This window comes from Vicugna pacos, chromosome 29 (assembly GCF_048564905.1).
Source record: "Vicugna pacos chromosome 29, VicPac4, whole genome shotgun sequence".
In the NCBI taxonomy this organism is placed as follows: domain Eukaryota; kingdom Metazoa; phylum Chordata; class Mammalia; order Artiodactyla; family Camelidae; genus Vicugna; species Vicugna pacos.
The window spans coordinates 20,195,998-20,213,825 of NC_133015.1; the positions used below are offsets into that span (position 1 = coordinate 20,195,998).

The 17,828-nt window shown below is 39.9% G+C and overlaps 1 protein-coding gene and 1 pseudogene across 8 annotated transcripts in view; both read left to right on the top strand.

The window, feature by feature from the left end:
* The window catches only part of ASPH (aspartate beta-hydroxylase), a 173,337-nt gene that overhangs the window by 94,503 nt on the left and 61,006 nt on the right, over nt 1–17,828 (top strand). For all 8 annotated transcript variants that reach the window (XM_072951912.1, XM_072951911.1, XM_031692173.2 and 5 more), the window contains exon 14: nt 3,043–3,084. In XM_072951912.1, coding sequence (XP_072808013.1) covers nt 3,043–3,084 — 42 coding nt within the window. The remainder of the gene's footprint in view (nt 1–3,042; nt 3,085–17,828) is intronic.
* Nucleotides 17,300–17,412, top strand: LOC116285990 (U4 spliceosomal RNA; annotated as a pseudogene).

The window sequence follows — 17,828 nt, forward strand, 5'->3', positions numbered from 1 at the left end:
GACACAGCTTTTTAGTCTTACCTGGATTTATGTGTTTTTCAGACAATACTTAATAATCATATTGATGATGTAGCAGCAATTGTCATGGCAGGGTTTTGATATATTTTATCAGTAATTAACACTAACTATGTGAGCTGACTTGTATGAACTGCGTTAAACACGAGCTAAAGCCGCTAAGAGTGCCTTGTCTGAGCGCTCTTAGAAACACTCATAGGAGTCATCATTAGCTGTGAAGACCGGAGTTGTATATACCTGCACTGATCTTTATAAAAAAAACTCCTAAACTAGCTTCGAGTATTCAGGGTAAAACTCAAAGTTGAGATTCCTGTAGCTTTTAGCTTATTAATTAGAAAAAATGTAATATTTCAATGAAAGCTTAAATTATCGTGGTTAATTTATTTTTTAAACTAAGGGGGGAAACATTAAAATTCCTTGTTAGGATGTAGGGAAAAGAAATGGCCTGTTACATCATGTGAAAATGCTTTTGGCCGCCTGGGATTGCTCGCAGAATAGCTGTATCCAGTCTGTTTGTTTAAATTTTAGAAAATCTCTTATCAATGACTGGTGTGTAAATTGAAGGTGGTTCTGCTTTTGGCTAATTAAGCGACGCCAGCACAACACTGAAGACTGCTCCCTGCTCTTACCGCATCAAGTCAACATCGCCTCTGGCTGGGTGACGCAGGGTGTGTGAAAAGTGCTCACAGAGCCAGGGACCTGCTGCTTGCCTGATGCCTGAGCCTTTTCCTTTCCACACTGAAGGGGTTCTTCTGTTTTTAATGTGGCTTATCTGTGGCTTGAAAATAGTTGCTGTGATGAAAATACTCATTTGTTAGGAAAAAGGGTAGCTACACTCTCATTTTGAAAGGACCATGAGCTAAAAAAAAAACCCTAAGAAGTGGTTTCATTGACGTGCCAGGAGGAACTCTTGATTGTGTTCACATTGTTTTAAGATAAAGTGACGTTTTTCCTGCTTTTAGGGTTAAAAATCAAAGAGATTTTGTATTTTTATCTTACAGATCATAGATATAATGTAGAGTTATGCTGAACCAATGTGTAGTGAACTCCAAAGTAACGCGTTAGTTAAAAAAGAAAAAAAAAAGCAATAATTTTCTAAAGCTGTGATATGGGTAATACAGAGTTGCTACTCAGAATCTAATGAAGCTCTTACTTCATATTGTGAATTATAGAACACTTCTTTTTATAAAGCCATATTTTTTTAGGGAAACTTAGGAGTGACATAGAACTGATAAATGAATAAAATAAATTTTACTGGATTTTTGTATAGAATCATCTCTAGACTTCTGGACATGGAGGATTCATTATGCTGTGGTCAACTTCAGATACTTTTAGTTCCAAATATCTGAATTAATAAGCCTTGTCTTTACAAATAAATGCCCAGCTGGGCAACATCAATGGATTTTCTAAAAGTGATGTCAGTGTCTTCTGTTTAATGTTACTTCAGTGCAATAAAATGCCGAGGAATTCTTCTCTACGTTGTCATTATTTGGAGGTGTATTTTTTTGTTTTGTTGCATGACAAAATCTGTTCATTTTGTGCTTTCTAGTAGTTTCAAATATTGCAGCATTTCTGATGACTCAAATCGCAAAGGGGTGACTTCAAGCCCTTTCTTAACCTGTCTCTAATAGGTACTGTTTATTTATTTTGTTAAACGTTTACTGCTATGCTACCTTTTCGGGGGCAGGATTACAGTGGAAGGCCCCCTGCGTCCATCCTGTTTAGGTTTCTGTCCAGCACCTGGAAATTCTGACAGTTCCCTGGTGGGGCCATCTCTCTCTCCTGGACCCCCTGCCACTTTTGCAGCCTCAGCTTCCTCCTTTGCACGAAGAAGGAGATGAGACCTTCTGCAGAGGGTGTCAGGAGCCAAGAGACATGCCACGTGCTTGGCAGTACTCCTGGCACACTTCCTCTCCCCAGGGCCTCAGAGGAGGAAGACACTTGACTGATGATAAAAATCCCCTCCTTGCATCAGGAACCTGCTTCAGATTTACTTCTCACCTCCACAAAGTGAAATCTTTTATATGACTGAATGTGGGAGAGGGGATCCAAAACTCGGAATGACCATGACTGCACCCCTGATCCCACCTGCGTGGCACCCACACCCTCTCATGTCCACTGTGGTGATAGGATGGAATCTGATTTTTTAATCAGTCTCCCAAACTCTGTCCCATCCCCACTCCAATACACACATACACACGTGTTCCTAGAAATACTCAAAGACTAGACAAGTACTACTGGGACTACTGGTCTACCTTGAAAATCAACTAGATCCTGATCTATATTCAACAATAGGCCAGGCATGAGGTTATAAATGCAGAAATGTACACATGGTCAGGTCACATGCTGTTGATTTCTGTTGCACAGTGGATGTTGTTTGGCTGGTCCAGGTTCTTGGTGGATTTCACTGTGGTTGGCAGCCCATATTTGTGAGAGAGACACTAACTCTGATTAACTTAGTGAGCAGCTGACACAGGTGGGCTCTCAGTCCCACCCTGGCTCTCAGCAGGTGAGCTATGGCACACCTGGGCTCGGTGCAGGCATCCCCAGTGGGTCACCTGTGGATGTGTGGAGTCCTTGAAGATGAGGCTAGAGTTCACAGTAGCGTGGTATGCTGTGTTCCTTTAAAGCACACGGTGCCGATTATAAAGTAGTATATGGTTTTTAGGAGACAATAAAAATACTGGATATGCTTTGAGTACGTCTTCTCCAGACTCAGTCTGTAGCCATAAAGGCACTTACTGTTGGTGGAGATGAACCCCATCGCTTCTTATAGACAAGAACACTCAGCCTGGTGCCTGATTCCTACTTATTGCTCAGTGACGTTTGTATGTAATTCAGATTCTGAATATTTCATAACAAATTGCATAGGTAAAGAATTCAGCATTTAAGAAAGCTGAATTGTTTGCTCAGAAATATTTTTTGTAAACTGTATTTGTTTGAATTCATGCAAAGATAGTCCTATATTCTGAGATTCTGAATGGTGACTCTCACGGTACTTAACTTTGTTTTGTCTTTACTTTTCAGAAACAAATAGAAAAACAGATGATCCAGAAAAAAAAGAAAAAGGTGAGATGATCAAATCAACCGCCTTTTAAGTGTACGTGGGGAAAAGTTATACTACCCATAAAAAGCATGACTTTATTTCACATCACTGGTTAAATTGCCAGTGGGCTTATGATTTCAATGATTTTATCAACAGACATTAACATGCTACACAAACATTAAGTGCTAAGTCTCTGGAGAGACCTTGGCTTCTAACCCTAGTTTTGCAGTTCACTACATGCGTGTCTTGAGAATTACTTAGTCTGTGCCTCAGTTTCCTCTTCTGTGTTACAGGAGTAATAATGATAGTACCAACTTCTAGAAACCGTAAGACTTGTTTCCACAATAGTAATTAAGTGAAAATGTATGTAAAGTGCTTGCACAGTATCTAGCAGAGGAAGAGCACTTATGAAATGTTAAAAATTACTAATTGTCACCTATGTTGACAACTACGCGAAGTCCAGAGATCCCTAGATGGCTAGAATGTGTTCTTTTTTGCAAGGGACTCTGAATTACTGGAAAGGCGGACGTGCAGTTACACCCATATAAAAATATCACCTCTGCCTTCCAAGAATTGATTACAGAGGCACTCTAATGAATGAGTTTAGGAACCCAGCAGATTTTTAATTCAATTCTCACAAAGGTTCCTAAACTTAGAGGAGCTATTTTTAAAGTTAAATCTGTAAACTTTACGTGGATGATCATAGCATAGTGGTTATACTTTAAGTATCAGTTGAATGATAAAATCTTCAGTGATTAAACATTATTAGAGTTTCAGGAGCGGCTTTATTTTGTAGTGATAAAAGCAGTGGTTACACTGAAAAGATAAAGTCCACATAAGGTACAAGGCCTTACTCTGTGCAAACACTACGGGAACACGTGGAGTTACTGGCCTCTGGCCATAATTTCACAGCCCTTAGGCTGGGAACCAGGCATTTAGTTCATGCGTTTTTTTTTTTTTTTTCCTGACTAGCTGTTTATTTTTTATTAAAGTAATACACAGATTTAGTTTTTTTTTTTAACTTTTCTAATAATCATATCAAACTTAGTAGGTATAAAATGGGAGTCTGACCTTCCCCTCAAAACACAGTCTTCCTACGAACCTTCTCTTTCCTGCCTCCCTGTCGTCCCATCAGCAAACCCTGAGCCCGCTCTTCAGAGCGGATCCCGAATCCAGCTCCTTCCTGCCACCTTCCTCCTCTGCCACCCAGGTCGCAGCCACCACCGTCTCTCCTGATTATTCCACGTGCTTCTCAACTGGTCTTCCTTTGGCTTTAGAATCTTTCTCAGTTCAGTGGCCATGGAGACTGTTTTAAAACTTGTTCAGATGCCTCCAGCATCTTCGTTTCTTCCTCAGAGTAAAACCAAAGTCCTTTGCAGGGGTTTACAAGGCCTCCGCCGACATGTTCTCACTTCTCCCTCCTCTGCTGGTTTCCTCCCTGACTGCCTGTCCTACGACTCTTTCCTGGTCTTGACTCTAGCCCTGCTGGCATCCCTGCCAGGCACACCCCGGACTCAGGGCCTTGGCGCTGGCCACTCCCTGGGGCCAAGTGTTCTCCCGATGCCCACACAGCTTGCTCCTTCAGTCTTACCTCGACTGTTGCCCTCTCAGGGGGCCTCCCTCCCCATCTAATTTCAGATTGCAGTGGGCTGCTCTCTCTCCAGGGGCTTCAGGTCCTCTCCCTGTGCTGCCTGGCACCCTCCGCACAGCTTTATCCTCCCGGAGTTCTGAGCCTGAAGCGAGTTTTCCAGTGCATGGGAGGTGGGCTTCTTGGCTATTTCTTCACGGGACCGGTGGAGAGAATCTCCGGCAGCTCCCTGCTTCTCACTCTCCATCACACAGAGGGAAGGGGAGATGTCCCACTTCTGGAATATGCAGAGGGAAAAATGGAATGTTTTAAGAGTCGGATTTTAATTTCATAATAATAGAAATGGAGTTTTTTTTAATGGTAATTGTAAATTCGTCTCAGGCTGAGCTATTCGGTTGCATAATCTTCTACGCTTGTGTTACCCCCTTAAGTGTGTTGGTGAAGAACTACAGGTGAGAGAAGGAAGGTTTTGTTTTTACTTAGAGTTAATAATTCTGTGATCCCTTTCTTTTAGAGAATATGGTTTAGTTTATTTTGACAGAGTCATGGTTTTGGAACAGGGCTAATTCCAAACGAATGCCATTAGGAAATGCTAGCTTCTTAAATTGAATCAGATTATTTACATGTTTTGGCCACAATTGCTATGTCAGTTTCTCCCCACTGGATGTCACCTTTGTCCGCCTAGTCTGTGTTCCGCAACCACAGAATGGGACTGACTGTGAGCTGCAAAGTAATGCAGTGGAAAAATGGCTTGCTAGGTGTTCATTTCAGACAATTATTTTTATTTATCCATTTATTCAGTACACACTGAGTACCTGCTATGTGCCAGGCCCTATTTTAGGCACTGGAGCTAAAACATTCAGTAAAAGCAAAGTCCCAGTTCTCATGATATTTATAACTTAAAAATTACAGACCCCCCCAATACACATACACTTTTTTTATTTTTAGTGTATATGTTGGGGGAGGTACGTAATTTTTAAAAAATAGAAGAAGTATGAAAATATGAAAGTATGAATATGAAACAGGAGCAGAGTACAGAGAATGACAGTGGGCAGGGGTGTTGCTCTGTTGTTGGGCCTCCTGGACAGTGACATTTGGAGACACAAGGTGCAAGGGAGTGAGCCGTGCAGCCAGCTGGGAGAGCTGAGTCCCAGGAATGGAAAGCATGTTCATAGTCCCCGGGGGAGGTGCGCTTCGTGCATGTGAGGGTCAGTGAGGAGGCCAGTGTGGCCCGTGAGGGGAGAGAGGAGGGGTGAAATTAGAGGGGTTTCTAGGGTCTGAATCTCACAGGGCTTTGAAGAAGGGCTTTGAATATATCTCGTGAGAGGGGAAGCTGTTGGGAGATTCTGAGAAGAAGATTGATAGGATCTGTTTTATGTTTTGAAAGGCCCATTCTGGATCTAGGGATGCAAGATTGCAAGCAGTGGGCCCACTTAGAAGATGACAACAGTAGTCCAGGCGAGGGATGGTGGCGACAGGATTAGGATGTGGGGTAGACATGGTGCGTGGTGGTTGGACCCTGCATATACTCGCACGTGAGTTCTGTAGGATTTGCTAATGGCTAGGAGATGGGGCAGGAGAGAAGGAGGGGAGTCAAAAATGACTCAAAGCTTCTTAAAAAAGCTTGCGTTAACAAATTCATTGAAGGTAAAAGTATGCGATGTGTTACTAATTTAATACATATCAAATGTCAGTGATTACTTGAGGATTTGTGAGCCTTTAAAGAAATTTGAGGAGCAACAGAATATCCATGCCTGCAAAAGGGGTATGTGCTTTTGCTTCTGTGTGTATACCTGTGTGTGTGTTAGATAAAATCGCATTCGGATCAGGGACTTTTCCTGAAATTCTCCTTTGATTGAGACTAATATCTAATATCCCATTATACCATTCATTACAACTGAGGATATGCTTAAACTATGTTTTTGTGAATGTCTTTAAGAAGTCATTTAAAGATTTCCTGGTTACTATTTGTATTATTTTAAGAAGTATCAGTGCCCCAGCAAAACACCAGATGGCACTAGAAAGCAAGCCACACTGAAACACTAACAAATGACGTCTGTAATCTGGCTTAGAGGAAAGGCTGAGATGGCTGTGTTATTGTCCTTAAATCAGCTTGATGCAGCTGGTACCTGGTATGCTTGCTTCTGAGTTTCCTGTGATCATAAGGAAAATAGAGAGAGAACCCACAAGGGCAACGATCAAGCCTCATTAAGAATCTTCTTGTTTTTTAAGTATACATATCTATATGCAGTTTTTCCTGGGATTCTTATAACCATTTATAACATATTCGAGCAAAAACAGAGTAAAAACTAGGCTCCTTAGGACAGCACATAAAGCCTCGCAGGACCTGGCTTCCGCTTGTGGCTTTCCTCTGTTCAAGATGCTCTTCCTTGTCTCCTCACTTTACAATCACAAACTCCTGTTCCCTAGAATTGAGTGTAGAGATGACCTCTGCCAGGAAGCCTTCCGACTACACCCCCGTCTCCTCCCCAAGACCAGAAGATGTGCTTGTCCTCTCTGTTCCCAAGGAATACTGTGTTTCAGATTTTTAGCACATGGTTTGAGTTTGCCCCATAATTTTTCATTTAAAAAACACTTCTTAAAGGTGGGAACTGTGACCTGCCCCACCCTACTCCCAGCCTAGTATTAGTCAAGGTTCTCCAGAGAAATAGAGCCAGTCGGGGGTGTGTGTGTGTGTATGTGTGTGTGTGTGTGTGTGTGTGGAGAGACAGAGAGAGGCAGAGAGAGACACAGACACAGAGAGATGTATCTTAAGGAATTGGCTCATGACGTTGTGGAGGCAGTCAGTCTAACATCTGCGGAGCAGGCAGGCAAGCTGAAGACCCAGGAAAGAGCTGGCGTTGCAGCTCAAGGCCCAGGGGATTCTGGAGGCGGAATTCCCTCTACCCTGTGGGGGCAAGGCTGTCAGTCTTTTTCTTTAGGCCTTCAGCTGTTTGGATGAGGCCCACTGACATTATGAAGAATGATCTGCTTTACTCAACGTCTACTGATTGAAATGTTAGTCTCATCAAAAAAAATCTTCTCATCTAAAAAAATACATTCACAGCCACATCCAGACATGTTAGACCAAATATCTGGGTACCATGGCCTACTGAAGCTGATGCATAAAATTAACCATTCTGTCTGTCCAATGGCAATTCACCATTACATAGTAGGAGCTGAATAAATAGTTGTAGTGTGAAAAATGTGGATACTGCCATTCCTCGTAATTGCCTTTTCATCTGATGGTGAAAATATGAGATGCAAAGAGCCAAAACGGAGGACAAGAAGGTTTATAAACAGAATATCCATGTTTGAATGAACTTTTAAGTGTCTACAATGTACTACATTTCAAGTTATTTTCACGTAGGTTCTCATTTAATCCTTAGCAAAAAATCTTGTGAATTAAGTATTTTTTAGCCATTATTTCATTTTTTTCCTTCTTTCTCCGTGACTTCTGGTACTCCAGTTAATTAGCTAATTAGTTAATTAATTAATTAGTTAGACTGTATGATTCTGTCCCAGAGTTTTTGAAACTTTGTTAATTTTTTTTCCTCTGGTAAGTTTTCCTTCCTGTATTGAATAATTTCTCCTCTTCTATCTTAAAGTTCAGTGATTGCTTCTTTTGCCATTTCAGATTTGCTGTTGAGTCCATCTGGCAAAATTTTCATTCCAGCTCCTGTTCTTTTCAGCTCTAGATTTCTGATTACTTCTTTTTTTATAGTTTCAGTTTCACTGTTGAGACTGCATATCTGTTCAATCATTCATACCTTGTTTGTCTTTAATTCTTTGTACTCATTTATAATCCCTGATTGGAAATGTTTTTCTAATACACCTGATACCTGGGCACGCTCAAAGGCAGTTGCTGTTGACTACTTTTTTTTTTTCCTGATTATGGGTCAAGAGATTCCTGTTTCTTTGCATGTCTAGCAATTTTTGGTCAAAAGCTGGATGGTGTATATATTGTAGCAACTCTGGAATTTGTTTTGTTTTTAGGTGGGGGGACTGTTGGCGTCTAATACACAGTTAATTTGCCTGGACTCAAACTGAAAAATCTGTCTCCCCTGCAGTGTGAAGCAGCTACTGCCTCTGCTTAGGTTTTTTTTGGCTTCCAGCTGCTGTTTTTAAGTCTAGCCTTCTGGTGGGTGGCGGGTGGAGGTGCCCTGTGCCCGCGTGGTTTAGTGGTCGGCCGAAGATTTAGGCAGAATTCATTCAAAGTTTGGGTCTGGCTTCCGGGATTCCCCATCTAAGCTTCCGGTTGCTTTGCCAGCCCCACCTTATGCTCAAGCTACACCTCCAACAAGTAGGGTGTCTATTTTCTGCTGTTCAGACTGTGTGTGTGTATTGAGAACTGTATTCAGGCAAAACACAGGAGACTCCCACATTTCACCAGGAGCAGTTCTGTTTTTCGAAGGTCAATTTCTGCAGCAGTTTGCCTTCACAAAGGCCCCTAGTGAGTCTTACCTCCCCTTCATGCCCCTATGTAGTCCTCTCGTCACTGAATAGAGCTAACCTGTGTGACCAGTAGGGCATTGCAGAAATGACAGCATGACTTCCAAGGCTAGGGCATAAGGGACATTGCTCTCCTTTGGATACGTGCTCTGGGGGAAGCCAGCTGCCCTGTTACGAGAATACACAGCAGCCCTTCCGGCAGGTCTGTGTAGCAAGGAACGTGTCTAAGATAATAAACGTTTACGGTTGTTGTAAGTTGCTAAGTTTGGAGGTTGTTTTGCAGTCATGTTGAACAAATCCATCCTCTTCGAGTTTCTGCTTGCTTTTTTACCAGCCTCCCTGGGGCTACCCATGGAGACGGAAACTTATCAGTCAGCCAGGGGTTTGAGCAGAGTTTACTAGCAAGATCTCAGCCCTTTTGTGGCTCTCCTGCTTCCAAAATTTCTCCTTTAAATTTCTGTCTACTCTGTTGCTCTGAATGATGTCATCTGCTCCTTTTGGTAAGATCACTTTCTGACTTGGGGTGGTTGGTGAGTACCCCATGCAAGAAAACTGCAAACTCACCATTCTTACCCAATGTGGAGAGAGTCTTTCAAGAATAAACTCTTCGATTTTTCAGTTTCTGCCTGTCTTTGGTCATTTTCCAGTGCCTTCAAATAGCTGTTTTAATGTTTCAGTGATACTTCATACGAATACTAACACTCTGAATACTGGAGAAGGTGGCTGTCTCACATTTGTAAGCCGTTCTGGATTCCCTTACTGTGAGCCGCCCATTCATATTTTAAAAAATTTTTCTTGTTGATTTTCAGTGGCCTTATTTGTATTGCTGACATTAACCCCTTGTTGGGTTTTGTATTATCAAAACATCTTTCCAATTGGTTTTAAATCTGTTAACTTCATGTACAGTGCCTTACAGGTGCATAAATGGTTGGAATAAATGAATGTATGAGTGAATACATAAGAGAATGGTGTTCTCCGGTCTTTTTTGATCCTTTGAACAGGTTTAACAATATTTCCTTGTTTTCATATGTTTTTCTATTATAAAATAATAAAATATGTACAAAAACATTGGACAAATGGCTTTGGCTTGGGAAGGGTAAAGCATGGTACTTCACTCAAACAGTTTATTCATTATCTTACTGAGATAAGAACAGTAGTACGTGGCTATGGTGGCACCTGTGATCAAGCTTCAATTATTTGGTCTCTGAGGGTCGTTTCCTTTGGTGCTCATGGGCTTGGCCAGGTCATCACTGCCTTGAACTTAATTCCTGCATGGCCCGTGTATTAGATCTTCATCTTTTAGCTGCCCATTGGAGGCTTTGGTTCATCGTCTTCAGCAGTAAAACACTATATATTTTTCATTATTAGTAACAAGAGCCCGCTTGGATGTAGGCTCGTGGTTCAGTTCAGGCCACCCTACTATGGCTTTGTAATTTTCCCATATTGTAGAAGAGCAACGTAGCTCAAAACTCGGGGAAGAGCTTTGAAAAAACCAATCTCCCTCCCACCCTTGCAGCTGTGAAAAGAGGTTATGAGATAACTGCTGTTGCAGATTTATTACAGTCATTACATCCAACAGCGGCAGTATTTGTAGTGGGTCCTAAAATACACCAGCAGTTATTGTCTGATTACTTCTACAGGTAAGTTAATTATAGGAGATTTCTGACTCTTATACAAGTCTGATTTAGAGAGAAGTTTAATTACACCAATTTCAGCGATTTAAATAAGCTCAGCATACATTACCAATCTCATCAAGTGTAGTAAAGGTTTGTAGTTGTGTTGAAATACACATGTGCTTTGTTTTTATTTTTCACTTCGTGATTTTTAACTTTACTGAAGTTTGAGTGATAATTCAGGGCACCTGTTTCCACCAGTGTGCATCTTCAGTCAAATACACCACAGGACAATAATAGCAAATTCTTTGTTATCATTAAAATTCCATTCTAAAGTTTCCCGTTGAGCATTCAACATTTCACAACTGTAAGTTCTCTAATGATTGTGACAGCGTGAACAGGGAAGTTAAATAGGTTTTTTAAGAAAAAGACTCAGATATTAGTGTGTTTTGAAATTATCATTAGGATCTAAATTTTCTTTTAATTGATGGGAAATGTGACCCTGTCTTCAAAGCAGAATAATCCACTTTATTCTGTCTTAACATGTTGTCTATTTGTACGCTGAAGCAAATTAAAGAGTACATTAGCCACATATACCCAAGCTAGCTGAAAATTTCCAAAAATGTGCCATAAAAAGACAGTGCTGTTGGTAGTTGAATATGTTCATTTATTTCAACAAGTGGAAAGTGGATTAGTTTGAAAATGCATTACTGAAAATTATCTCTGATTACAGAGCTCTTCCCCATGGCATTTTTCATTCTTCTGATATAATGGTAGATGGTACTGACATTTACAGCAGTAATTCTTGCCATGTGTTTATGTTTTTCATTAAAAAATCAAGTATGTGTTGACAATAGAAAGTATTAGTAGCAGTGAAAATAAATCAAATCCTCTCTGTTTTGATTCGGGAGATTTTTATTACGTTCTGCCTGAGAAGCCGGTCTATTTACTCATCCCTAACACCATGTCAGTCAAGCTCAAGTCTTCATGGAGGGGTGACATTTGTGCTGGTCCTCAATTAGTGAGCAACGGTTGTATCTGTCAGTGCAATTCTCTTTGCACAGACCTGTGAATTCAGGTACCTAATTAATGGCAGGAATGATGGGTTGATAAGAAAAACAAGTCATAGGTGTTTCTGTGCACAGCCAGCTCGTCTTCACTGCAAGAGCAGTGTTACTAGGGTATCATGGGAACGTGCTCTATGAAACAGTTTAAGTTGATTAAAAATCCTGTCTTGAAACTCTTGACACTACCACTTTGGGGGAAAATTGTCATAATTTTTTCCTTTTTTTAATATCCAGTGATTTTTTTTTACAATTTCTCTCCTTTGATTCTTCAGTACCTTTGATAGTAGTTTTTGTTTGTTCCTTTCCTGTTTCACATAATAGATTAGGGCCCACTTCTAGGACTATGTACATATTCTTTATCTGGAGCCTTTGGGGCCAATTAGCTACCATGATTGTATAATACCAACTCCACTCAAATTGTGCAAAACACTCAAAACCAAATTCAAAATAAAGGTGGATGGAATTGGTTTACACAGCATGGTGCCTTTAATCGATATCCTTTACATAAAAGCCAAGACTTGTGTGTTTCAGGTAATAGCCTTGATTTTTATGCGTCATTGGAGTTTGTTCCTCTCCCCAAGGATCACTGACTTCTTTGTGCGTTGATACCACCGTATTAGTGATGTCATTACGAATGTCATTCAGCCAGTCATAGGATGCAAGGAGCATTAATTGCAAATTATAGCTTCTGCATAAAACCAATGAACTTGGGAGAGCTTTTTATTCCTGAGCCTTGCCACTTTGATTCATACCGCATCTTGCTTTTTAAACTGCTGCCGTGAACCCTGTGTGCGTTTCTCTGCAGTGTATTTTTCCATGGCACTCGCAGACAGAGACTCGGGCAGCATAAGACCCAGCAGGGCGTGTGCTGTCCTGCCATTAATTGCGTGCCTCTGTGCCTGGCAGGGAGGGAGGCCAGGTGCAGGCTGTCTTTTACGCCCTGAGAAGTATAATATCTCAACAGCGCACTTGCTGTACTATTTCCGTATGATTATAAAACACGAGGGAAGGGACTTGTTAGAAAGAAAGAAAAAGGGAGGAACATTTTAAAATTGCCTTTTAGATTCATTGTATCAAAAACATACTTAGTGCACCAGCACTGGAGTAACGGAAGTATGCACAGGGTGTTTCCACTCTCGGTCAGTCATCTTAGACTGACTACGCGATTTGATCTATTTGGGTCTTAAAGTCTGTGGCTGAATGTGGTGTTTGGCGGTTGAAACCCATAACACTACAGGAAGTTTGGAGATTTGGGAGTATTATTCAGCCTGCATCAGCCTTGAAAGTAGCTATCTTTTTTTCTTTTCTTTCTTTCTTTCCATGAACATTTTCCTGGTAGCTATTTAAATTCCTCTTACTAGCATGAAGTCACTTGATCAGAACTAGAGAATTTTTGCGATGCAGTGAAACAGGTCCTTTTCCAGGGGTTTTTGTCTCAGCTCCATCAATTCTAATTGCCATTTGATCTTGAACTTCGTACTTGCCGTTTGATCTTGAATACGTCTCTGAGACTCTTGGACCTTTTCTTTCTCCATGTGTGAAATGTGGAGGTGATTCTGCCTGCCCTCCTGCAGCTTTCAGTAAGTTGGGTGACCATTTCACTTTGTCCCTGGTGTCATGCTATACAAATCGGAGTAACCATTATCATTACTTTCCCCCATTGCTATTTTATATAATAAAATGGATGCGATCCCCAAGTCCAGGTGCTGTTTAATACTGTTTATTTGTATCTGTACCTTTTCTAAGAGGCTCTTGATGAATTCGATAAACTTCATCTGCACGACATCCCAATATATTTAATGTCTTAAGTACAAGAGAAGAATAGTGATTCTCCAGGAATGTCCCTCTAGAAAGTGTTTATGTGTGGAAAATGAACATCGGCAAACTGAGAAAGGTGTGGGAATCCTGGAGAGCTACCTGAGGGATGCTTGCAGTGGCATCTCATTAAAGAGGAAGTTTTGCTTACCTTCTGCCTCGGGTGTTAAAGCTTTATTAACACCGTTACGGAAAACAGCTAACTAAAAACTCTTAACTTCTTAAGGGATTTATTAGAAAACTCAATCGCACCATTAATGTCCATGTGTGCTTTAAATTGCTGGGGTAAAATAATGCATTCAGCAAGGAAGCAAGTTCCTGCTTTCCTCCCATGTGTCTGCCTGATTGTGCTATTGGTAGCTCATTCTTTAATTAAACGCGTCCAAAGATAGGATCAGCTAAAAGTGTTTACTGTATAAATAGTTTTCATTCCCAGTGTGCAAGTTTAAAACCCTGGTAAAAACAGTTTGCCATCTGTTAAAAACCAAAACATGTGGTGTGCTGCTGCACAAAAATAAACCGCATATTATTCATAAAAAGAATCACAACAGATACCCTATCTCTCAGGCTGACAGTAATCTGTGATGTTTCAGAATGTCACCACCTCCTCTCTGAGTGACAGTGTGCTCAGTAGTGCACTATGTTTAAAAAAACATGATAATCTAGAAACACAGTGAAATTAACAGATGCATTTTTATTCAAGTGGAGACAGAGTTGTCTGAATGTAACTGTTTCTCGTGAGAAATCGCAGCTTTTTTTTTCTTTGGTATTTTCAGGTTTAATTATTTCTAGGAGTTTTATTTTCAACTCTTCTTTTCCCCTAAAATTTAACCATTGAATTTAGCTGGGACTTTGACCCTCTCCCTTCACTGCCCTGGCCTCAGCCCTGCCACAGCTTCTTTTTTGACTGTTGTAGTCACGTCCACTTCTCCCCCTCTGCCTGTCCACTTAAGTGCATTGACGACAAGAGAAACGTCCTAAAACACAGGTTATTTATGGTCACTCATCAAAACCATCAGTAACCACTGATTGTGGAACAGGGTCTGAATTCCTCAGGCTACTTTTCAGGAAACTTCTTAATCGGACTCCAAGCCATCTACGTAGCCTTGACCCCCAGGATTCCTGAACCAGAATCTGGTGAAAGTCCATCCAACTTTCCACAGATCCCTGAACTTGTGTCTTTCACGTTTCCACCTCGGTATTTCCCTCTACATGTGGAAGATTTTTCTCTGCTTCTGCCTCATCCCAAGTTAAATCTGTGCTTCAAGACTCGGCTAAACACCAAATTCTTCCTTAATCCTTACCTTGTGATCCCTATTAGAAGTATTACTGCCTCATTTCTTTGTGTTTCCAAAGTATTTTATAATTCTTGCTTTGCCTCATAATTTTCAATTTCTAATAAATCTGTTATCATCCTTATTTTTGTTTCCTTGTGTGTTCCTGTCTGTTCTGTCCACATTTAGAGTTCTCGTCTTATCACTGGTTTAGAAAAATCTGATTCTGTCTCTCAGGGATCACTGTCCTTCGTTATCTTTAATTTCATTAACTTCATTACTTTTCTGCTTTCTAAACTGTTGATATTTGCTCTGATCTTCGTTGTTTGCTTTATTCTACTGCTTTACGTTTAATTTGCTCTTCTTTTTCTAGCTTTTAAGGTGGAAGCTTGAGCTTAAAGAAAGCTTCATTTAAGCTTTATTTGCAACAATGTCTATTTTGTGCGCACTTGCAACAATGTCTATTTTGCTGTCGTGGGGGGAGTGTTCTAGAAATGACAGGTCAGCTTGGTTTACGCTCTTGTTCAGATCTTTAGCCTGCTGATACGCTTCCTACTTCTTCTGTCAATTGTTGGGTGAACAGTAACAAAATCTCTGATGGATTTGCAGATTTTTTAATTCCCTTTACAGTTCTGCTGGTTTCTGGTTCATGCGTTTTAAAGCTTGGTTACTAGATGCATAAACATTTAGATTATTATGTTCCCCTAATGAGTTGACTCCTTTATCATTATGAAATAACCTTTACCATGGATAATATCCTTTGGACTGAAATCTATTTGACGTTAATATGGGCACTTCAGCTTTCTTTTGATATTATTGGAACATCATGCCAATTTCCTTCCGTTTGTTTCTAACTTATTTGTGTCTTTATATTTAAACTGCGTTTTTTGGAGTCAGGGTATAGTTGGGTCTTACTTTTTCATCCAAGCTGAAATTCTGCTTTTAACTGAGGTATTCATATTTAATGTGGTTGTTGATATGGTTAGGTTTAAACCTATCAGCTTACTGTAGGTTTTCTACTTGTCAAATCTCTTCCATTTTTTTCCCCTTTCTCTGCCTTCTCTTGGAGTAATCAAATAATTTTTCTGACTCCATTTATCTCCTTTGTTGGATTATTAGCTATAATTCTTTGTTTTCTTTAGTGGTTGTTTTAAGGTTTATAGAATACATTCTTAACTTACTGCAGTCTGCCTTCAAGTGATATTTTATTACTTCACATACACTATATAGAACCTTAAAGGAATATACTTTCTTCTTTCTCTGACTTTGTGTTACTCTTGTCATACATTTTACTTTTAAGTATGCTCCAAAGCCTGCACTACATGCTTATTATTTTTTTTAAACAATTATTTTATTTAATTAGCTCTTAAAGAGTTTTAAATAACAAGGAAGAAAACGCATTGACCCATGCAGTTACTGTTTCCAGCCCTTTCAGTTTTTGTGTATAAATCCATATTCCCCATGATTATCATTTCCTTCTGCCTGAAGGATGTCATGTAATATATCTTGTAGCGTAAGCCAGCTGGTGATGAATCCTTTCAGCTTTTGTATGTCTGAAAAGCTTTTGTTTCAAGGGATATTTTTGCTGGGTATAGAATTCTCAGTTGACTTTTATTTTTTTTTTCTGTTCATACTTTAAAAATACTGCTTCACTGTCTTCTATTTTTTTTTTTCTAATAAGAAATCTTATCATCCTTTTTTTGTTACCTTGTGTGTTACTGTCTATTCTGTCGACGTTTAGAGTTGCCATTTTATCACTGGTTTTGAAAAATTTGATTCTGTCTCTCAGGGATCACTGCCCTTCATTATCTGATGTGCAGTGTCTTGTAAACCGCTGTTTCATGTATGATATGGAAATATTTAGAAATCCGATTTTGTTTTGAAAGTTTGCTTTCAACCTTAGTATTTGAAAATAACATCCCTTTCTTCATTATTGTTATTTCCACTACATCTATTTCAGAAGGGCAATAGCTTTATCTTTCAGTATATTGAATTATAGGTTTATGTCTCTGTTACTGATCCATATTCACCCTTGTCTGTAATGAAAATCTGGCATTTAAACATGCATTTTCTACTTGTTAAAATATCAGAAATTGTTTATCTGTCACTTTATCATCCTGCTATTGCCTGAATAAACCCAACTATTTCTCATTCCGCAGAGATCCAGATCTTTACAGCTGGGTTGCTTGTTGAAAGTTTGTGGTCGCCTTACTGTCTCCCACTACCCCTAAACCAAGACTAATACTTTCAGTAATATCAGGTTTTCATTTTTGGCACAGAGAGAAACTCCAAAGGCACTCTTGGGATTTCTTTCATTGCCATCATCAGATTGCACTGAAAGCTTTCCACGTGGGTTTGGTGAAATCTCTGATGCTGTCTAAAAAAATATGAGCCAGATGTAACTTCCATCTTAAACGATACAATGATCAAGCTTTGTGCAGTGGGCGTATCATAGCCAGAGAGGTTTATCTGAGGTGTGCTTATTGCTAATTGAAAACTTTTCCCATTGCCCTCCCGTGACGACTTGAAAGATGTAATAATCAAAGCCAGCTGCCAGTATCAGTGCTGGCAAACATCAATCAAACATATAGATCCTTGACATTTGACATTTGAACAGCCAAGTAAAAATTAAGGCAGTGTTAGAAACTAAGCTTACAAATACCAAAGTTATTCACATGTATAACATATACGAATCTTTAGATCTATCTGAGGTGTTGGATGGCAGGGTTACCTATATTTATTATTTTTTGTTTTTCTCTTTGTAGTAGAGGTTCTTGTTGCTTCCCTCCACCTCCTTCATGATTCTCATTCGGTGGTGCTTGGAAATCTCTATTTTGTTTCACGTTCTCCTGGTGATACTGATGTGCATCCAGGCTTAAAAATACTGTTTTATTTGACATTCCTGGGCAATCAACATTTTATAGAAACAAATATTTCAAGATGACTTTACCTTTAAGC